Source organism: Petaurus breviceps, unplaced genomic scaffold, assembly GCF_028583685.1.
Source record: "Petaurus breviceps papuanus isolate PSGF00001 unplaced genomic scaffold, PetGlider_PUasm1.0 90617, whole genome shotgun sequence".
NCBI lineage: Eukaryota > Metazoa > Chordata > Mammalia > Diprotodontia > Petauridae > Petaurus > Petaurus breviceps.
Window position 1 is genome coordinate 4,890,011 of NW_027187287.1, and position 24,377 is coordinate 4,914,387.

The following is a 24,377-nucleotide window of genomic DNA, read 5'->3' on the forward strand; positions in this document are numbered from 1 at the left end:
CTGCCAAGCACAGTGCTTGGCATGTAGTACCCCTAATAGGTACTTATTCATTGATTGACTGGTGTCAACTGGTGTCAACTTGAAGTTATTCAAGGTAACAGTAATTAAAAAAGAAAACAATACTGAATTCAATCAATAAAAATTTATTAAGAGGCAGCTAGCTGGCGCAGTGAGTCAGGAGGACCTGAATTCAAATCCGGTCTCAGACACTTAACACACACCAAAAAAAACTAGCCTTGTGACCAAGCAAGTCACTTAACCCCAAATGCCCTCCAAAAAGGAAAAAGAAAAAGAAAAAAATTTATTAAGCATGTCCTATAATCCACCTCTTTCATTTTAGGAGGGAGGTAGGGGACTCTGGGAGTGGCATATTGAAACATCGTACCTATTCATTTTGCTTACTATTATTCTTTGATACAAAGGAGAGTTCACATAGGAGAAATGAGAAGGAGACAAGGATATAAAAATGGCTATGAAATAAAACAAGATATCAATAAAATGTGAGGGTTTGGAATAAGATTTTCTGGAAGACAAAGGAGCTAGGATTACAGTCAAAAATAACATATCCTGCAAAATGTTATAATCCTACAGGGGGGAAATAAATATTTAATGAAATAGAAGACTTTTGAGCATTCCTTATTTAAACAAATAGAAAATATTACATTAAAACCTAGGAATCAAGAGAAGCATAAAAAATGATAAATATAAATTAATTCCCACCTTCTACAAGAAGGCATTCTAGTTCCTTCTTAATCTTAGTGGCTCCTTTCTGAGATTATCTCTAAATTATACTGTATATATCTTGTTTTTACATAGTCATTGGCATGGTGTCTCCCCTATTAGACTGCGAGCTCTAAATTCATCAGTCTTATTATCCCTTCCTGAGATTATAAACTTCTTGATGCCACAGACTACATCTTCATTCCATAAAAATTCCTACAACAACTCAGAGTATCATGGATGTCTGTTGTTCAGTTGTTTTCAGTTGTGTCCAACTCTTCATGACCCCATTTGGGGTTTTCTTGGCTGGAATGGTTTTTTTTCTTGGCTCCATACTGGAGTGGTTTGCCATTTTGTTCTCCAGATTTTACAGATGAGGAACCTGAGGCAAGCAGGATTAAGCGACTTGCCCAGGATGACACAGCTATTAAGTGTTTGAGGCAAGATTTGAATTCAGGAAGATGAATCTTCCTGACTCCAGGCCTGGTACTCTATCTACCAATGGTTCATATTTTTAGAGTATTTGTAGTTATATAGCCCCCAAATTTTAAACTATTAGATTAATTAGATTAGATCCAAGACAAATTACAATTACTTTTATTCCAAGTATAATTTAACTGAATGAAAATCCAGCACAGAGTAATGGGAAAAAAACAAAAACAAAAACTAGACACTGCTTCAGAAAGACCTTTGTGCCTCTGACACCTATTGGCTGTGTGGCCATGAGCAAATCATTTATTTAACCTTTCTTCTGCCCCAGGTTTCTTAGCTGTAAAAGGAAAAGGTCAGATGTCTAAAGCCCTTTCCAGATCTAAATTTATGCTACTAGTCAAAGCAAAAGACAGAAACCACATCCTGCTCTCGAGGAGAGCATAGCATAATACTATGATCCAATGCCTCCATAATAATGATGATAATAATGACAATGATGATAACTAACATTCATATAGCACTGACTACATTCCAGGCACTATGCTAATGTTTTACAAATACTATCTTATTTGATGCTAATGACAACCCTGGTAGATGCTATCATGTTCCATATTTTATAGCTGAGGAAACTGAGGCAAGCAGAAGTTAGGTGATTTGCCCTAGGTTATACAACTTGCATGTATCTAAGACTGCATTTGAATTCAGGTCTTCCTCACTCAAGGCCCAGCACTCTATCTACTGTGCCACCTACCTTTCTCTCTCTACTAAGGTGGTTACTAATTAGCACAGTTCAAATCTGGCCTTCAGACATTTATTAGCTATGTGACTCTGGGCAATTCACCTGTTTGCTTCAGTTTCCTCATCTGTAAAATTAGCTGGAGAAGGAAATAGTAAACTACTCCAGTATCTTTGCCAAGAAAGCCCTAAATGGGGTCACAGAGGTGGACACAACTGAAACGAATGAACAACAAACTTATTATTTGTGGTTTGAGTTGTGTTTGCAAACACACAATGACCACTGAAACTTTCATGCCTTTATGCTGACAATGAAAGTCAAAAGTCAAATAAAAGAAACAGCTGTTAGACTGGGCTTTGGTGAGTCCCACTGCATTACTAGTATTGAATATAAGATAGCTTAAGTTAATCAAGTTGAACTTATAGAGGATACAGCTAGTCAGATGTGAAACAACTCAATAAGGGACCTCATAAGGAGAAGCCTGGTTTAGGGGAAAACTAAAATCTGCATTAGATTGAGTTAGAATCAAAAAAGGGCTAAAGAGAAATGACAGAACCTTGACTGTTAGGAAATCATGTAAAATGAAGAAAGAATGTACAAAGAGTCTACAGAGAACGGAAGAAAATTTACAGACAAGAATGAAAGGATAAGTTGCAATACTACAAAAGTGGTCTTTCCTTTCAATTGTTTAAAACAAGAGATATGCCTCATAATCTTTAGAAAGAAAAATGTACAAATCTTTTTTTCATAATTCTATATAGAGTTAGAGCATTTTAGAAATAGAGGGAAGCTCAGAAGTTACCCAGTCTACCTGGGTAGGAATCCTCTCCAATATCCTTGACAAGTCACGATTCAGCCTGTGATGAAAGGTTGTCATAGATGAATGATTCCAAAGCAACTCATTCCCCTTTTCTATAGCTCTAATTGTTACCAGTTTTCACATTATGCAATGTGCTCATCTGATCCTCCCTAACTGCTACCTACTCTGATTTCCCAGATCAGGTAGAACAAGTCTGATTCCTTCCATACTCCATTCATTCATCAAGACTCCATATAGTGAATGGATTTTTTTTTAATTACATGTGCATAATGAACATAATAGATTTAACATTAAGAATTTTCTCAATTAAAATATTTTTAATTATAATAAAAAGCTAAAATTCAAAGATGCCACTAAGGAATTATACCTTGTAATTATTAAGTTATATCTTACATATATAAGCACTATCATATGATAGTGCTCTGCAAACTTTTGAGACAATATGTTTATATAACTTTGGTCCTCTTTTTTGTGGAGTTGTCATAGTTGTCTACAAATTATTTGAAAAGGAGACTACTCCAACCAACTGCACTCAGGACTTAAGTATTAGTTGGCTCCTCAGCCCAACAAAGAAATGCTTACAGTCAGTTTCCAAACTAAGAATAACTCTAGAATACATGAAAACTAGAGATTATAGACCTCAACAGTAATTTTGCTTCTCAACAAGTCTGTTTCCTCAGGGTTACATCCTTATAACCTCTCCCTAAAACTGTAAATTTTCAAAAAGGTAAAGAATAGGATAGTTACAGATGTACTAGATCTAGGAAAGTAAAATAAATAAAGAAGGGGGGAAAGTAGAAAGAAAAAGAGAAGTTTCTCAACAGTATTCCATCATAGCCTGAAAGATCCACTAACTGAGGATCTATATTTCTTGAAAACAGAATCTATTTTTCATTTTTGTCTTTGTGTTCCCAGCACCTAAGACATTGCCTTGGTTCAAAATGTGTGCTTAATAGATATTTGTTCAAATGAAATGAATTAAAAAGGGAAACCTACTCTATGTCAGCAGGTCTTATGTAAGAGAAACTCCACTTGAGAATGTTTTATGATAATAAAGACTGGGTTTGTTTTTGTTTGTTTGTTTGTTTGTTTGTTTGGAGTGGGGGAAGCCTGGGCCTCTGATTTCATTCTATCCTCAGTTTCCTCATCTGTGATCATATGACAGTGATCTGCAAACTTTATAATACTAAATAATGTTAAAGATGCTGATGCTGATTGATCATTCTTTCCACAGGTACAGCACAAGACCTCTGTAACTTGTCTTGGTTACTTAGGGGCAGTGAGAGACGAAGTGTTTTAGAGGGGCAGTTTTGAGTTGATTAGTCATCCTTTCTGACACTCAGCACCTATGTAGTCCTGGAGAGCAGTGTAGGGGGTGTTCAGAGAAGACTAGCACCTCTGGTGTGAGGGCTGCTCATCCACCTTTGGTGTCCACCTGGCACTCGACCCTCACCTGTGGCCTCAGGAAACTGTGGCATGTATGTGCAGCAGCCACAACCTTGTAAACCAACTCAGCAGATGTACTACACCAGGTCAAGTGAGGGTAACTGAAAGGCCTCAAATCCATCAATGAGTTAGGGGGATGTCTATCCCAAGAAGGTGAAGACTTTGCCCAACAGAACAGGCATATGAGAATAATATGTTCCAACAACCATGAAGGCAACTGAAGCATGTAAAGCAGAGTGCTTAGAGCTTGGTCAAGCATCGAAAATGCCAAAGTCATTCACTGTATCCCAGGCCATCACCAGTAATCTTCATTTTTGTCTTGCCAGTGTTGAGGACAACAACTTTGTGCAACTCTACCTCACTTAAATCCAATTCACAGAAGAGTCAAGGCACGACCTCATGATGTCACTGGTCCTCCTCAAAAATGAAGGACAAACAACAATCCTGGACAAATCACCTAACATCTCTGAGTCTGTTTCTTCAGCTGCCTAAAGAGGGTGTTCTGCTGGTTCATCTCTAAAGTCCCACATAGCTATAAATTTGTTATCCTATCACTTGTTCTTGGTTATGTCATATTCAAACCCAGGTCTTCCTGATTCAAAGTCCAGTACTCTTAGGGGAATACTGCAATTGGCAATACTGCCAGGTTAAGTGAGACTAATGAATTTCCTCTATATATCAGCAAGTCAGGTCTGTGTGAAAAACAGAGATATAAGCTGAGTAATTCTGTGCAAGTCATGTGGCTCAGATTTCTCACATGTAAAATGGAAATAACAACAATAATGATAATAATAATAGCACCTACCAGAAGAAAGGGGAAAAGCACTTCCAAAGCTCCAATTACTAAATATAAATTAACATCAAAACCATCTGGTATTAGTTAAAAAAAATACAGAGGTAAATCAATGAAACACAGGAGAGTCAGAAACAATGGAATTTAATACCTCTGTGGCTATTGAGAAAAAATGGAAAATAAATTATTTAGGAAAGAACTTCCTTTCTGATGAAAACTACTGAGAAAACTAGAAAGCAGTCTGGCAGGAATTAGGCTTAAATCAACACTTTACAAATGTGATAAGACCCATATGTCCCCAAAGCAGCTTCATCACACCCACCCATAACCCAGGAGGTAGAGGGAACCTAAAAAAAGACAAAGCTGTCCCCTGGATCTAAATGGCCTATGTGATTAGCCCTAGCTTCCCAGCTTCTTCTTCCAATCGTACACCTACACCCCCTTAACCAATATGGGGCAAACCTAGAACAAAACTCTTCCAAAGACTTGATAAACATTGGCTTCCCTAACATTTAAAGACATAAAAAGTTCCAACCACTTAGAATCTAGGCCTCCTTGGACACTATGGATTTCTGAAGCACATACAGGCAATGTTATCCTGCCATGCAGACTAGACACATTTCCATATGAAGAAGAGGGGAGCCTCATCTAGAGAAACTAAGAACTACTATATCCTTGCTGTGTATCTTTGCTGTGGTACAGCAAAGTAAACCTCCTTATGTTAAATGTTCAATGATTTACAAGGGTCTCATCGTGTCCCAATATCAAACCTAAACTGAACTAAAAGAATGTTGACATTAACAGTCATGCCTCTGATATACCATACTTCAAAATAGATCCTAAATGGATACATAGCATCAAGATTAAATATCATACTTTAATAAAGTAGAAGAGAAGTAGATGATAGACCCCCTCACAGCTATGAGTAGGTGATATATTATTAACCAAACAAGGGATTGAGGCAATTAAATAGCAAAATAGATAACTTTGATGACATGAACTTGAAAAACTTCTGCACAAACCAAATTAATAAGAAAAGAAGAGGTCAAATGAGAAAAAAAACTTTGTATCAAATTTTTCATATAAAAGTTTGGTATCCAAGATATTTAAGGACAGATAGATATGATATATGATATATGATATGAATGCATATAAAAATATCTATTTACATGTGTATATGTGTGTATATATATTATAACCTGATCTAAGCCATTTCCCAATATATAAGTAGCCAAACAATGCAACAAACAGTTCTTAAAAGAATTATAAAGTATTAGCATCCAAATGAAAGAATGCTCCAAATCACTAATAATAAAACTACAAACTAAAACACCTCTGAGGTTTCATCTCATACCTTGAAATTAGCATGGATGACAAAAGATGGGAATGGTTAATGTTGGAGGGTTTATGAGGAGATAGGTACACTAGAGCATTGTTAGTGGAGTTGTGAATCAGTATGACCATTTGGGAGAGCAATTTGAAATTGTGCAAATAAAGTGATTAAAATTGCCCATATCTTTTGACCAAGAGATTCTTATACCCCAAGGAGGCCACTGATAAGAAAAACATTGTATGACAAATGTATTTTTTGTTTGTTTGTTTTGCTTTTTGGAGAGGCAATTGGGGTTAAGTGACTTGCCCAAGGTCATATGGCTAGTTAAATGTTAAGTGACTGAGGCCAAATTTGAACTCAGGTCCTCCTGACTCCAGGGCCGGTGCTCTATTCACTGCACCACCTACCCACCCTGACAAATGTATTTTTAAAAAGAAAATAAGTCCCCATATGTGTCCTGATATTTATGCAATTATTTTTTTATAATAGTGAAGAACTATAAACAAAGTAGATACGCATTAACTGGGGAATGGATGAATAAATATTTCCGTGCTGTAAGAAAAAATGAATATGATGAATACAGAAAAACAAAGAAAGATCTATATAATGGAAAGTGAAGTAAGCAGAGCTAAGGAACCCATATATTCAATGATTATACAATGTAACTGGAAACAACCACCCCCCCCAAAAAAATTTTTAAGTGAAAGTTGCAAAATTATCAAGAACAAAGCTCAAAAGAAAATACAACTTCTTTGCAAAGCAAGGGGTCCACAACTTTGCCTATTTTCACTTTTTCAATGTACTGAGCACTTATGCTGATTTGTTCCACTTCTTTTTCTTTTTTCTGTCTTGAAAAATACTATTTGTTATATGTGATAACTTTCTGGGAGAGTAAGAGGAGGGATACTTGGGAAAACTACTTTAAAAAAAAGATATCAATAAAATATATTATAAAAAATAATAATACTGACCTCACATGATTGCTACAAAAATTCAGTGAGGATAACACAGTACAGTGTTTTACAAAACTTAAAATACTTTATTAATGCTAGCTATTATTATTAAACAAAATAACTCACTAATTAAATGAAACAACATCAAACATATGTATCTCTAAATAAAGAGGAATATACTCTAAGGTAATAACAATAAGAAGAATGAACTTTTAACAGGGGAGAAACATGCACAATTAAATCCAATCTTCTGGACCAAGTTTAAATCAACTTGATTTAAAGAAGCTATACAGCTTAATAAAATGTTGAACGGTGTTTTACCTAAAAACAAAAAAGATTGGATGGGCCACAGTACTAAATTATTCTAAGTGACTGCAACAAGATGACAAGACAACCTTTCACAGTTTACATAGGTAACGCACAATGGCAAGTGCAATAGACCAGAAGGATTATTTAAAAACAGCTCTCTCATTCAAGTACTCTCAAGGAAGTCATCATGAATACTTTGACCTTTGGGGGCAGATAAAGACAAGTGAAAGAGAAGACAGGGATGAAACAAGAACTTCAGGCTATTGCTTTTCATCCTTCACTTTGAAGAGGCCTATAACATCACAAGGTGATGTCTTAACTTGCACATGAATTGGATTTAAGTGAGACAGAATTGAACATAGTGGTCAGCCTCACTCTTCCAGAGCCACTGAAGTCCAGTGGCGACATAAAAGTCAAGACAATTGGCTATGGCCCAGTTTGCAGAGCATCTTCAGTATCTGACCAAGCTCTGAGCACTCTACAGCACCTGCTTTGAGCTGTCTTCAGGGTCATTAGAACAAATTGTTCTCATCTATCCATTCTAGGCGAAGAAGCACAAATCAGAATTCTCCCTGAACACAATGTACTATACAACTGTCACGCTGGCAAAAGGAAAACACATAGGAGGGCTCGAAGTGCTCTTAAGGTCAGATGAAATGTAAAGACAATTATGTTGGGCATGAATGGACTAGCTAGTCTGCGCAATGAGGAGTTAAATAAAATTATTCTACAGATGTAACCATTAACCCCCAAACGATAGCATGATAATTTCTATAATTTCATACAAATTTAATGAGCATATGCTACAGGAACTTCACACCAGATACTGAATTATGTAAATTGGGTGCCATCCAGCATGTGGTTTTCCCTTTGGCTATGTGTCCTCCTTTGCAGTTTGTCACAAACACATAAACAGAGTAAACTAAGCTCAACCTGGGGACCCTTTTCGGGCACAGTGTTTCTCCCCCATTTCCAAACGTCTATACTGCTTTTGGACGTCCTCCCCCAGGAAACTTGTCACTAAGAAATCTCATTATGCTGTAAGACTGAATCTACCTGTTCACATCCAGTAGTCTCCGACTGGAGGGTAGGGCTAGGAGCTTTCAGCACAGTCCCCTCTCATTTCCTACCAGTTACACTGGTTTTTTTTAAATCATTTGAACTTATCTTACATTTTGACTATCTATCTATCATTCCCTCACATTAAATATGTTCTCCTACATTCCCAACCTTCCCCCCTACCTTTTCAGCTTCCTTTTTTATGTTATTTTCTCCCATTAGATTGTAAGCTACTTAAAGGCAAGGACTATGTTTTTATTTGTATTTGTATTCCCAGCACTGACACTGCCTGGCACATAGTACGCACTTAATAAATGTTTAGTGACTGACCTTTAGAGAGGAAAACAGAGCCAGTGAAAAAGAAAGTGGAATATAATAAATGAGAGGCAAAGAAGACATCAGGATTATAAATTTAGACCTGAAAGACTTTAGAGGTCACTCAGAGTAGGAAACTGAGGCCCAGAGAAAATAAGTGATGTCCCCAAGATCATGCAGGATATGGCTGAGATTTGAATGTTGGTACTTCTGCCTCCAAATTCAGTGCTTCTCCCACAATATCATGGTGACACAAGTGACTTTCTATGTGAATAGAATATAAGATGAGAGGGCAGATGATGAGGGTACCTTTAATGGGTTAAATTGGGACTTGGAGGAAAAAGTACAGAACAGAGTTACCCAAAGTAAAAAGTTTTAGTAAGGCTCTGTGTCTGCTTAGAAAATAGTTTACTTTTCCAAAGGAATTAAGATGCTTGAAGATCTGGGATATCATCAATTTTCCAGTCCTAACAGCTGTGCTCATCCTATAGATCTCTCTGCTTTTTCCCAATATCAGGACTAGTGGAGTCCCACCTTCTCTTCTTAAAACACAAATCTTTGATGACATCCTTTACTCCACTTTTTCTTTGTCGTTCCTTGTTCGTCATTCACTATTCCTGCTCATACCTGACATGTGCATCTCCATTGACCTCTATGCAACATGCATGTTTGGCTACTCAAAGATAGTAGTATTCCACATCTCACTGCCATATGGCAAACATTACTAAAATGTTAGAATTGAAAGATGTCACCAATTGTACTTACCTACTAAAGGACTGAAAGAAGTTCCAAGAAAAAAGACTGCTCTTTCACCAAATACTCTGGCTGGTACCTGTCAATTCATAAACACTGTAATATAATCAACTACTTCACTACTCAAATTTCCAGCAACCTGAATTTGGCTTGAGCATAAAGAGGCTCAAGATTAACTGGCAAGAGATATAAAAGTAAGTCAAGGCAAGGAGCCAAATCTCTGCCAAAAAAATGTGTGGATTTTAGGTAACTAGGACCTCTGAGCAATTGTGATTATACTCCTAACATTTCATCTAAAATAAACTCCCTAAAGCTTAAGCTTTAAGAAAAGGGAATCACATGGACCTCAGAGGCCTAAGTTTATAACTTGATAATCATTTTAACATTAATTTAATGTTCTATGATCATAAAAAAGTGGGCATTTCTCTGTGAAATAGATAATATATGAAACTTCAGGGGGCTTACAGTTGGTTGGTTGTTGTCCTTTATTCTCAAAGAGGACCAAAATGACATCACTCTGCTAAAGCCAAGCTTCAATGTGTCCAACTCTGGCTGATCAGACCAATATGAGCTCAGAATGCTCTACCACAGGTCAGGCACAAGTAGTCTATGTGAACATCTGGGATGGATTCTCCAAATTTGAGCATCCTGCATTTCCTTTGCGCTGTTTCAGTTCTGCTTTGCTCAAAGAGAACAGCATTTTCTGTGATGTGTGCAAGCCATGCTGAGTGATCCTGTGCCAGTGTCTCCCATGTGACACAATCAATTTCAAAAGTCTTGAGGCAGATCTTGAAAGTGTCCTTGTATCGCTTCTTCTGACCATGTGAATGCTTGCCCTGTGTGAGCTTTCCATAAAACAGTCTTTTGGCAAGCATATATTTTGCATTTGAACAATGCAGCTAGCCCATCAGAATTGTGCTCTCTGAAGCAGAGTTTGAATGCTCGGCAGATTAGTTCAAGTAAGGACCTCAGTGGCTGGTACTTTATCCTGCCAGATGATCTTCAGAAGCTTCCTAAGATAATTAAAATGGAAGTGATTCAGTTTCCTGGCATGGCAATGGTAGACTGTCCAGGTTTCACAGGCATACAGCAATGAGGTCAGCACAGCGGCTCTGCAGACCTTCAGTTCATTGTAACCAATGGTTCCAGCATAGATGGTGTGGTGGTGGCTAATGGAGCACCTGTGTTTTCTTGGTGTTAACTGTTAGGCCAAAATTAGCACAAGCATCAGAGAACTGATACATACTTTGCTGGAGCTCAGCTTCAGGGACTGCACTGAGTGCACAATCATCTACAAACAGAAAATCATGCACCAACACTCCCTCCACTTTGGTCTTGGCTTGTAGAATTGAAAGATGACTGAAGAACTGAAGAGTTTATCATCAGTGTGGTAAATGACCTTGATGCTCACTGAAAGCTTTTGACAACATGGCTGAAAACAGCATGCTAAAAAGAACAGAAGCAAGCACATAGCCTTGTTTCACTCCACTGGTGATTGGGAAGGCAAAAGAGCATTGTTCATTATCTAGAACTTAGACAAACATGCTGTCATGAAATTGAAGTACAATGCTGATAAGCTTCTTGGGGCAACCAAACAACTAACAGTATCAAATGCCTTGGTCAGATCTACAAACCTTGTGCACAGATCTCTGTTCTCCTGGTATTTCTCCTGGAGTTCTCAGCCAGCAAACACCCTATCAACTGTTCCTTAATCCTTTCTGAAGCCACATTGGCTCTCAGGTAGATGACCATCTTCCAGGTGACGGATTGGTCTATTAAGGAGAACTCTGGCAAGGATCCTGCCAGCAATAACTAAGAGAGAGATCTCCCCTGTGACTGACACAGGACAGTTTTATAGAGATGGACAATGGAGGCACCCTTGAACTCCTGGGGATAACTTCCTCTTGCCATATAACCTGGAAAATCCAGTCAGCTTTTGTATGAGTGATAGACCCCTACATTGTAAAACTCAGCTGGAATAGAATCAGCACTAGGAACTTTGCCACATGAAAGGAGACTAATGGCATTCAAAACCTCTTCTTCAGTTAGAACTTCATCTAGGGAGGGATTGACTTCAATCTAACTTCAGTGGTCAATGGCCTCAGGACTGATTGAAGATGGTCTATTGAGAATAATATGGAAGTGTTCAGACCATCTCTCTAGGATCATATCCTTATCACTAATCAATATGGCTCCATCAGCACTGAGTAGTTGAGATGCACCATAGGTCTCTGGCCCATAAATAACCTTCAGGGTATCATAAAAGCACTCTGGATTGTTAGGCCCATAAATAACCTTCAGGGTATCATAAAAGCACTCTGGATTGTTACTATTAGCATAAAATTGAATTTCATCTGCCTTCTTACTGAGTCAGGAATCCTGTGTCTCTCTAAACTTTGCTTGTACTTTACTTTTGAAGGAATTAAATGCTGCCTTCTTAGAGAGGGATGAACTATCCTGCTGGTAAATCCTGTGGAGCTCTCCTTTTTCATTTAGCAGTTTTTGAATTTCCACATCATTTTCATCAAAACAGTCTTGGTGTTTGCAAGTGTTCTGACCCAGATAAGCAAATGCAGTGCTGTACACCAGATTTCTGAAAGCTGGCTATCCCTTCTCTGTGCCACAGTCGTCAATTGTGTGTTGGCTCAACTTTCATTCCGAATTAGCAACAAACTGTTACCTTTCAGAGAAGAGGTCTAATTTGTTGAGATTAATACTTCTAGTAGTCATTTTGCCTTGGGGGCACCACTTTCGATGAATGCAAATATTTGGCTTGGAAAGGATAAGTCTATGATCAGTCCAGCTCTCTGCACCACACATTGCCTTCATCATTCTCACATCTTATCTGTCTCTTCTCCTTACAATGACATAGTCGATAAGATGCCAGTGTTTACTGCGAGAGTGCATCCATGAAGTCTGATTGCATTTAGGTAAATGGAAAACGTATGAGAAGGTCATGAGATGCACAATCTAGCTTTTAAGTATAGTATATAAAATAAAATAGGGGCAGCTAAGTGGTGCCATAGTGCATAGAAGGCCTAGAATCAGGAAAGTTCATCTTCCTGAGATCAAAACTGGCCTCAGATTCTTACTAGCTGTGTGACCTTGGGTAAGTCACTTAACCCTGCTTGCCTTGGTTTCCTCATTTGTAAAATGAGCTGGAGAAGGAAATGGCAAACCATTCCAGCATCTTTGCCAAGAAAACCCCAAATGGGGTCATGAAGAGTTGGACACAACTCAAACAACTCAACAACAACAAATAGAAAATAACCTGGATATGTAACTTTCAACATTTTCCTAATTTCCTGTTTCCTTCTCGCTTTCTTTTTGTTTTCTGTTCTGTCTTTTGAACACTCTTTAAAAAATACTTCAATGATTTCACTTTTCTTTATTTCATTTTTTGCAATCCTATCACTCCTACAACTATCCCTCCAATGGAAAAAGAAAGTACTTTCTCATAATGCTTCTAGAATCATGGTTGGTCATTGTGCTGACCAGAATTTGTTGTTTAGCATTGTGTATACGGTCTTAAAAAAAATGCTGCTGGGGCAGCCAGGTAGCACAGTGAGTAAGAGCACCGACCCCAGAGTCAGGATGACCTGGGATCGAATCCGGGCTCAGACACTTAACACCCACCCAGAAACACCTGGCTGTGTAACCTTGAGCAAGTTATTTAAGCCCAGTTGCTTAGGGGAAGCCAGGTGGCACAGTGAGTAAGAGTACCGGCCCCAGAGTCAGGATGACCTGGAATTGAATCCGGGCTCAGATACTTAGCACCACACCCACAAATAACTGGCCATATAACCTTGAGCAAGATACTTAACCCCAATTACTTAAAAAAAAAAAATGCTGCTTTTATTTGTATAAAGAATTTTCCTAGTTCTACTCACTTCATCTTGAAGCAATTCAATTAACTTGGAACCATCCTTTCAGTTATTTCTTGTGATGCAATAATATTCTATTGCACATATATAATATAATTTGTTCAGCTATTCTCCAATAGCTGATAGGCTATGATAGGCACCCCCTTAATTTCCAGTTTTTTTCTACAAAAAAAAAAAAGTTTTTATTTGTGATTTTCATTTTTGGCTAGATTTGTCAATCTGACAGATATGAGATAGAACTGAAGCTGCTTTAATTTGTACTTAATAGTTATTTGGGGGATTTTTCTTATAGCTGTTAAGAGCTTAAATTTCTTTAAGAACTGCCTGTTTATGCAAAGAATTTGAAATTGAGGGGATGCCCATTTTTATATGAATGTAATGCAATACAGAAATAAATTGATTTGATACAGTTGCTTTGCTTTTACTTAATGCCTTTTTATCCACTTTATAAGCTCCTCAGAGTTAATGACTGAGCTATTAGGGCCTAAGTGTGGTATTTCCACTATTCGTGATGGGAAAAAAAAAAAGTATTCCATAAGAAATGATGAGCAGGTGGATTTCAGGAAAACTTAGAAAGACTTGAATGAACTGATGCTGAGTGAAGTGTACAAAATCAGGAGAATATTGTACACAGCAACAAATATTCAATGACCAACCTTGATAGACTCAGCTCTTCTCAGCAATGCAATAATCTAAAATAATTCCAAAAGACTAAAGATGGAAAATGCTATCCACATTCAGAGAAAGAACTGTGGAGTTTGAATGCAGATCAAAGCATACTGTTTTCTCTTTTTGTTGCTGTTGTTTTTTCTTTCATGTGGTTTTCCCCTTAGGTTCTGATTCTTGTTTACAACATGACTAATGTGGAAATATGGGGTTATTTTTAGAAATATGTTTAATGTGATTGTACAAGTATAACCAATATCAGATTGCATGCTGTCAGGAAGAGGGGAAAGGGGAGGGAGAAGGAAAAATTTAGAACTCAGAATCTTATAAAATCGAATGTTAAAAACTAAAAATTAATTAATTTTTTTAGAAGGGATGATGAACAAGACGCTCTCAGAAAAACCTGGAAAGACTTACATGAGATAATGCAAAGTGAAATGTACTATATACAAAGTAAAAGCAACACTATAAGATGATCTACTGTGAATAACTTAGCTATTCTCAGCAAAACAATGACCCAAGACAACTCTGAAAGACTTATAATGAAAAATGTTATACATCCCCTGAGAAAGAACTGATAGTGTCTGAATACAGACTGAAGCATACTTTATTTGCTTTTTTTTTTTTTGAGGTTTATTTTTTCTTGGCCCGTTTTCTTTCACAATATGACTATTATAGAAATGTTTTGCATGATTACACATGTATGAACCCATATCAAATTGCATGCCTTCTGATTGGGAGGGAGGTAGGGAGGACAAGTAAAGAATTTGGAACTCAAAAATTTAAAAACGAATGTTAAAAACTTTATATATAACTAATGAAAAATAAAATACTGAACAAATTTTTTGACTGCCTATTTATATATCTAACAATTTATACAAGGGGGAATAGCTATATTTCTTATAAATTTGAAATAGCTCTGCACATATCTTGGAAATGAGGCTTTTGTCAGAGGGTCTTTCTGCAAAACTCTTTTCCCTTAAATTAACTATTTTTCTTTTAATTTTAACTCAGTTTTGCTAATGCAATTTTTTTTCTTTCACATAATCAAAACTTCCTATTCCATCTTCTCTGATCTTTTCTATTTCTTGTTTGGTCATGAATTCTTCCCCAATCCATAGTTGTAAAAAAACTATTTCCTTCTCTGCTTCTAGAAAACACAGCATGATTGCATATATCTAAGTAATATCTGTAATTGTAGTTTATTTTGGCACATGGTATAAAGTATTTATCTAAACCTAATTTGAAATTAGATAGAGGGATGGATTTTGGTGAGAGTATACCGAAAAGCAGATCATTTGAATTTATAATATATTTGGGTTTATAGTATATTCAGGTACTTCATTGTTTCAATTAATTTTTAGTTATATCTTTAGGGTTTTCTACATAGACCATCATTTCATCTGAAAAAACTAAGTTTTGTTTCCTTTTTGCCTATGTTTATTCCTTAGTTTTTTCCTTCTCACACTGCTTTAGTTAGGACTATATCAAATAATAGTAGATTATCAAATATCTAGAACTACATTAAATAAGTGGTGATAATGAACATTCTTACTTTATACTTATTCTTCTTAGAAAGGTCTCTAGCATTTACCCATTACACATAATACTGGCCCTTCATTTTAAATAGAAATTGCTTACACATTAAGGCAAGTTGATTCAAATGCTTTTTAATGATTTTAACAGGAATAGGTGTTTAGTGCTTTGTAAAAAGTTTTTTCAGAATGTTTTGATATAATTATTTTTATTGTTATCAATACAAATGTGGCATTTTATGCTTATAGTTTGCCTAATATTGAACCAATCCTGCATATCCAAACTGGTTAAAGTATGTAGTCTTCTTTTTTTCTTTTTTCTTTTTGGAGGGCAACTGGGGTTAAGTGACTTGCCCAAAGTCACACAGCTAGTGAGTGTGTCAAATATCTGAGGTCACATTTGAACTCAGGTCCTCCTGACTCCAGAGCCAGTGCTCTATTCACTGCGCCACCTAGCTGACCCCAGTATATAGTCTTTTTAATATTTTTGTAGCTTTAGTGCTTAATATTTAATATTTTTCCATCAATATTCAATCGGAATGCTGGTCTACAGCTTACTTTCTCTGATTTGTTGTTCCCTGGCTAAGGTATAAAAGCTCTAACTATATTACTGGAAGGAGTTTGGTAGTATTACTTAATTTTCCTAGTTTTGTAGAAAGTTTATGTGATGTTGTAATTATTCTTTGAATGTTACATATATTGGTCCTCACTGTCTTCACAATTACATCATCTCCAACACAGAAATAAATTGATTCAATACAGTTGCTTTGCTTTACTTAATGCTTTTTTATCTACTTTATAAGCTCCTTAGGGCTAATAATAAGCCTTAGGGCTAATGATTGAAATATTAGGGCCTAAGTGTGGTATTTCCACTATTCTTGATGGAAAAGAAGTTTGGTAACATTTTTAAAAAATCTTTTTCATTTCTTTTCTATATTCCTCTTTGAATGACCTTCAGGATAATTTTTCATAGTTGGATATAGTTACAAGTTTTCTATAAACTGTTTTTACCCTCCACTGCATCTCTCTCTCTTTTTTTTATGAGTTGATTCTGCTTATAATCAACAATCACTTTTCTTCCTAAGATTTAAATGGTAAACCTTTGTTGCCTTTTGCAGATACCTCTTTCTGTTTAACAAGTCAGGAATTTGTTAAGAAAGATACTTTCTGAACTCTTTTGGTCTCCTCTGAAAATTAATTTCTATTGCTTTAATTTCTGGATAAAAATATTATAGTTGATGTGTCATTTTTGTTGTCCATTGCCCATTTTTAAAAATCAGTAACTTACTTTAAATACTTGATTAAATAATTTAAACATTTTGCTTTTTCTCAGTTACTTTTTTTTTTACAAATACTTATCTTTCCAAAGCAAATGGTTGAAAAAACAGAGGTGACTCAAAGATAACAACCATATAAATAATTCTTCCCCTCTATAAAAATGCAGTCAACTTTGTTCTTTGATGTAAAACAGTGAAGTTTCTATATCATTTTCAAATATTTTGCCTCTCCTCTTTCTTTCAACTGAACCTAGTTTCCCATGTATTTCTTTCTGTCTTCACCTTTAGCCAACCATTGCACTGAAGTCACCCACTATTAATGTGATTTGAAGGATCTTGATCTTATGAATGTATAAATAAAATGCTTCCTCATATTATCTACAACTGACTCTAGCAACAAGTAACCTATACAAATCTGATGTACCATTAAATCAACCTATATAAAGTTGTGGTACATTCTGGTAAAACCCAGAATAAACAATGGCACTGACCTTTTCAAGAGGCAGGCTCCCTATATATCTAAGAGATAATAATAAAAGCAAATGACATTTACATAATGCTTACTATGTGCCAGTCACCCTGCTAAGCACTTTACAATTATCATCTCAATAGATCACAAGAACACTAAGAAATTGGTGTTAGTATTATCCCAATTTCACAAATAAAGCAAACAGGATAAGTGACTTATCCAGGATCATACAGCTAATAAGTGTCTGAGGTAAAATTTGAACTCAGGTCTTTTCTGACTCCAGACTTGGTTCCTCTGTCCATTGTGCCACTTAGCTGTTCCCATTTACTTGCCAATGCAAATTTTTTGGTCAGTCCAGAGAATTAATAACACCTATACTTATTTTTACTATCAATCCAATATGATACATCCATAATGCAACATGAAGCAAAATAACAAAACTATTTGAGTTCTGTATAAACCACCTTAGCAGACAGATAACCCTAACAATGAGAAATAGGTTACCTCTCATTTCACCATGGCTTCTGGCACAGCAAATCATGAATCTTAAGAGTCAAAAAACACAAATATCATTCCTACAAGCAGCAGTGCTTATGGCTGAAATCCAAGATAAACTCTCCAAGTCTTTATGCAAAAGTCTTCTCATTTACCCCATACTGAGAGTGACTACCAACTGAATCATCTTCTTGAACAAGGTACACATCAACTCGCAATTAATAAGTACTTGATAATGATCATTAGGCAAGGGAAAAGCCCATCAGCCAGGTAATTTAAAAAGTATCTCTAATGTAGCTCTGAAATGTAGTTTTGTTTAGGTTTTTTGAGTGACTGACTTCTCTTCCTAATTATATTTTGCTTAGTTTCTAAACCACAAAATGAGACCTAAGGAATAAGGGTAAAAAGGATGACAACCTGGAATTTTAAATCTGCCAAGCATAATGTACGAAGTATTAAATTCACAAGTGGATAATCAAAAATTGACTGTGTGCCCTCAAATGTAGTATGAGTATAACTCTGTAACCCGAGAGAGGGGTTGACTAGTAAATCGTCTGGAACCTTTCGGGACAGTAAATCATCACACCAATAGCATGAGTTGTCAAAGCTTGGAAATCTTTGTGCTCGATAGCCTCTATAAAAAACTGAAAAAAAAAACGAGATGTCTGTTCAGCATTTCCCTAAAGTCCATGGCCAATAACAAAAGCCCCAGATACATCAAAACAGTAATAATTTGACTTTTTTACTCACATACTTCAGTTAAGATGATAATGGAATATTCCCTACATTATATACAACATCTAAATGTCAAAGTCCCTCAAAGTGTACTCATTTGGAAGAAACATCACATATGCTGACACCTTACTTTTGATCAATTTCCTTCATCTATTTTAGTATACTATAAATATTCTAATCTAAATCTATTTAAGTCGCCAGGGAGAACTAAAATTAAACTCAAGTAAATGTGTCATGATTTTGGCTACATGATTTAGAACATACTTTTTTGGGAGCCAGGTCAATGTGGGGGGGTAGGGGAGGAGAAGGGAGGAGAGAAGGAGAACCTTTTTCCCCACTAGCTCCAGTACCTAAATTATCTCCACACTGAACTGACAGAACTCTTAATTCATTAGGAAAATTCTTGGGAGAGAGAAATTCTTTACTCTGTGCCCTAGTTCTGTAATCTCCTGCTCCCATCTCTCAATAAAACTTTCATTTGAGACTTGCAATGAAATGAGTGAGTTCTATTTAACTGCAGTATTTTGCAGCTGAAGCAACACTAGGCATGGTTTTTTTTTTCCTCATTCCTCTTGCAGTACACAAATTTATATACCTAAAAGGCAATAAAACAAAATCTTAAATTTAATCATAAGTACTTCAAGCAGTGGCAAACTGATAAATTATTTACAAAGTAGTTCAATGAGGTTGGGCAAGGGAATACATGCCAAATTCAGTTTGGGAACATTCAGAAAGGAATATGATCTACTCAGTTTCTTTAATTTTTTTCATAAACCAAAATTTATTAAAAAGTCATTAGTGAAGGCCTAAAAAATAAGAACACAAGACTAGATCTTTGGCACCTATACAGTAATAAATCATCAAGCTTCTCTTTCTGGAGTTAAGACATTTAGTGTTACTGGTCAGTTTTCTGCTCATCTATAAATGAAGATGCTCTTAAAAGTATATATATTTTCTAATTCATATCCAGCTACTATAAATTTGAGAGCAAGCAACAATTTCAACATGACAAGACAGATATTATTTCAGATTGAGTAACACTTTGTGAATTTTTAAAATAAATAATACATAAAGAAAAAACTTATTAATATTTACATCAAAGTGTACTAATTTGAGAAGTACTGGACATAGGCTGACATTTTACATTTGATTAATTATCCTCATCTATTTTAATCTAAATTTATTTTTAAGTAAAGGGAATCTAAAATTAAATCCAACTAAGTATATCATGATTTTGGCTTCCAGATTTGGAGCATAATGTAGGGGGTCATGCAGGGGGATGGAGCAGGGTATAAGGTACAGCAGAGAAAGACTTCCTACCACCTCTAGCACCTAAATTACTTCTATATTAAAGCACTAGAACTCCTAATTCATTAAGAAAATTCTTGAAAGAGATAAATTCAAAAGGAAATTCAATAATGTCCCCATTGTTTTATTGCAGATGGCACATCAACTTCTCTTTATTACTGCAGAAAATTCAAGAGCTCTGTTGAGTGCAATAAAGTGGTACGTGTTTAGTTTTGCAATGATTCCAAGGGCAGTGATTTACTGTTTAGAACGAGGCACCTTGCACACAAACATCTGAGCTTGGTAACTGTCTCATGTTTAGTGGAAACTCTACAAGGCAGCAGGAGGTCTTCCCACACACTGAGTACCTGCTGCTACTAGAAGCCAGTCCTCTCACTCTGCTTTACTGTAACTAAACTCAATTATTAAGCAGCAAAGATGTACTTTCTTGTGCACTGAGGTATTTGGTTATTAATACAGGGGAGGTACAGCTTTCGTCATTAGACAGAAGAATCATACAGTATTGATTATCTTCGGTATGTCTTTTTAAATGAAAGACACCTACTATAAATTGAAGCAAATTTAAAAATTTTTTTTACAACTGAAAACAAGTCTAATGGGCACGATTATTATGGAGAAAATGTAAAATTTTCTCTGGTATATAAGCACTTGCTCCTAAATTCTTTACAAGATTCTCCTACAAAATAGATCTCAGACTGCTCATTATTAGTTGACCATGTAATCTCACTTTTGGATTAATACCTTTTTCCATATTGTACCCTATATTTGAAATGGCATCCACCACACCACAGAACAAACAGGCTTTTCTGCACAAAGATAGTTTGGCTTGTTTGGGTTTGTTTATTTTTTTCTAGCTAAGAATTCTTTAATCAGCTTCTAAAATCTCCACTGTGCATGTGAAAATTTAATAGTTAACATTTAGGTTCACTATCCTAAAATACACATTTTACTGTACATACTATAAATTCTTCTTACTATTTCTGTATTCTTCTGTCTTTATGATCTCTAAATAGTCACCAATTTCAAATTGTTTCTCTTAGAAGAGTTTTCCTTGTTGCTATGGTACAGATTAACTCCCCAAAAAGCATTCAGAGAAAGGGTTGGTGTAAGGCCTTGTTTAGCCAGCACACTATGCACCAATATAAACACACTTGCTTACTTCTCTGATTAAATTAATATTAAATTGGGGCAGCCAGGTAGCACAGTGCGTAAGAGCACCGGCCCCATAGTCGGGATGACCTGGGATTGAATCCGGGCTCAGACACTTAGCACCACACCCAGAAATAACTGGCCGTGTAACCTTGAGCAAGTTACTTTACTCCAATCGCTTTTAAAAAATAAATAAATAAAATAAGTTAATATTAAATTGGGGGCGGCTAAGTGGCGCAGTGAATAGAGCACCGGCCCTGGAGTCAGGAGGAACTGAGTTCAAATCTGGCCTCAGACACAACACAAAAAGTAGCTGTGTGACCTTGGGGAAGTCACTTAACCCCAACTGCCCTCCAAAAAGCATTAATTGATTAGTTAGTTAATTAATATTGAATTGGTAGCACATCAACTTTTAGTACCCTATGAACAAAGAAGATCCTAAAGAACAAAAGAATTTTAGAATGTTAAACAAACATATACCAGCTGACTGTATTTTCTTACAAAATTAGTAATTAAAAAGTCAGTTAGCAAAACCACTGAAAATCCTTCTCTAAAGGACATGATCAGGCGATCTAAATTCATGGTTTCAAAAGTTTTTTTAAAGTTTTTCTCAGGGTTAAAAACTGTGGTATAGAGGCGTATTTACAACTACAAAACCAAATGCAAGAGAAGAATAAAAAGTGTCTCTTGAGGTATTCCTTTAATATGTGTTAAAATACACTAAAACCTCAGTAATTTGAAGTCTTTACTATTATTATTTGAAGTCTTTAGCAGTGTTATTATTTCATCTGTATACAGACAAGACTACTAGTGCTTTTAAACTTAAAATGTTTGTCTAGCCCCACTCATGCCTATATGAGTCATTATCCTCAGCTGAAATTTCATTGTACCTTAGAAGTTCTCAAAGAAATCTCCATTGATAATAGGTTTTCCTACTATTCCTAGAGAAATAATTCATTAAAATACTTCTGTTCACTTCACTCCATACACCCCCACATTGTTCACATGAACTGTTAAAGAATACCATAGTCTAGACAAGTACATTATACATGCTCCTGGATTTCTATATATAAATTTCATATAAAAAATTCAGTACTAAAAAGGGACATGCAAACTTCTTTCAGAAAAACTAAAATCCATTATTATTGACTTAACAAATGAAACAAATGCAAAATAGAAGAGATATGGGGATACTTACTTACCAATTAGTCCATTATCACCTTTGCACAACATCAGAAAAGATTTAAGGGCAATGTGAGGGAGAAAAAAGACCAAATTCATCTCTGACATCACTTTCTTTGGCAGTAAATAAATTACAAATGGGATTTCCTAAAATCTAGGACACAATTATAAACTAATAGAAATCTGAAGCAGGAAGATTTGTAAACTGTTTTGTAAAATGTTATTTCCCAATAGACTCATGGAACAAGAAAATGCAGAGAAACTTTATCAGTGACATGTAAAAAGCAGCAAATGTCAGAAAAGGCATACACTTAATGGTTGCTTAAGTTGCTCACTTCATAAACTCTCACTGGAAAGAGTTACAATACTACGTGTAGCGGGAAAACAAACCACTGAACTTGGGCTTTTCCCAGGAAAATGGGCTTCTGTTTGGAGGTGCTCTTGACTAGTTGTGAACTGGTGTGAATCATTTCATTTCTTTAAACCTCAACTTCTTCACTTCAAAATGAGAACTGCTAAGGTTCCTTCTAAAGAGCTGACGGTCTTGATAATAAGTATGTGAAGGTACTGCTAAATATAATAGTACATCCAAAAAGCCTTTTAAAGCTTTGAAATCTTCCATCAAATCTTTAAACTAGCTAATGAGAAAGGTTAGATGAGGGAGAAAGGCTTCCAGCTTCTTGAAAAGAACCTAAGATCTTAAAAGATAACATGACAGAAGTATCATTTCATAACATTGATCTAAATGAACACAAACACTATAAATCATAGTAAACATGGTAATTGGCAAATGAACCCCTCAAAAAACTTTCCTTTTGAACCAAAGAGGTGTCAACTATACAATGTTAGGTGGTACCAAAAGTACTTTTCCAGTGGAAAAATGCAACCATGATTTAGGGGAAACATAGACCACTATAGCAAAGTTTCTATGTGGAAATTTTAAAAGCTTCAGAGGGAAATGCATCAGTTCAACAACCAATACATCTTGAGTCAAAAAGCAAGTTAAACAACTTGTATGGTTTGTGATTATCAAGACAGACAAGATATGAGACCCAGTGACAATCTAGTTCTCCCGTGAATAGTTGCAATAATAGTTGCAATAAGTGATCACATTTTGCAACAGGTAAAGGAGGTCTATAATATTCTCATTTAGATCATTAGTTGGATACTAAAATCCACATTAAGAAAAAATGGAAGAACAAAAAAAATTAAAGCTTACCCTTGGCTGCCAATTTTCATATTGTTTCTGTAAATTTGCACCAATAGTTTCCAAAGCTTTTTGAGGACCCATTGACAAAGGATCTAAGAAAAAAAAAACAGGAAAAAAGAAGTCATCACATGAATTGTCTTCCTCAAGGGCAGTTTTCTAATTATATAATTCATTTCTAAGCTACTTCTATCTACATTTATACTAACAAAGACCAAGTTTTCCTTAAAGCTGGCCAGATTTTTAGTGCTATTAATTAGGTTCAAATATCCAAAAATTAATCTCCTCCCTAAAATGTACTTTGCAATAGTTTTATTTTAAAAAATCATGTTGTCATGGTAGTAGAAAAGTCTACACACAAAAATGTACATTTTCACCTTTTTGCATGTGTGCTGAGAGAAAATGATGTTATATTGTCTCAGACACCTAAAAGGACATTTCATAGAAGTCTATACAAATATTGCTCAATTTTTTCGAGAATGGCTTTAAGAGAAAACAACCTCAAACTCTAAAAAACTGATGAAAGCTGAAAAAAGAATATTTAAACTCAAATGTAATTTTTTCTTTAAAAAGGGGGTACCTTCACTTTTAACTTCTTATCTGTAAACACTATTAAATCTCCATTTTATTTATTCTGACCAAAAAAGTTTACTTTAAAATAATTTCATATCCGTAATTATAATGTCCTTCAATTAAACTCCATCTAAATGTAACAGAGGATACAAGACTATCAATATTTAAAATAAAGGATACTATCAAAAGTATTTGTGCCTATATAAAGCCCCATCAACACATGTTCTC

General features: G+C 35.6%; 1 protein-coding gene across 2 annotated transcripts in view; it reads right to left on the reverse strand.

Moving 5' to 3' along the window:
- Window positions 1-24,377, reverse strand: part of RPTOR (regulatory associated protein of MTOR complex 1) — a 528,996-nt gene that overhangs the window by 402,114 nt on the left and 102,505 nt on the right. For both annotated transcript variants that reach the window (XM_069064093.1, XM_069064092.1), the window contains exon 3: window positions 23,589-23,671. In XM_069064093.1, the coding sequence (XP_068920194.1) occupies window positions 23,589-23,671 (83 nt within the window). The remainder of the gene's footprint in view (window positions 1-23,588; window positions 23,672-24,377) is intronic.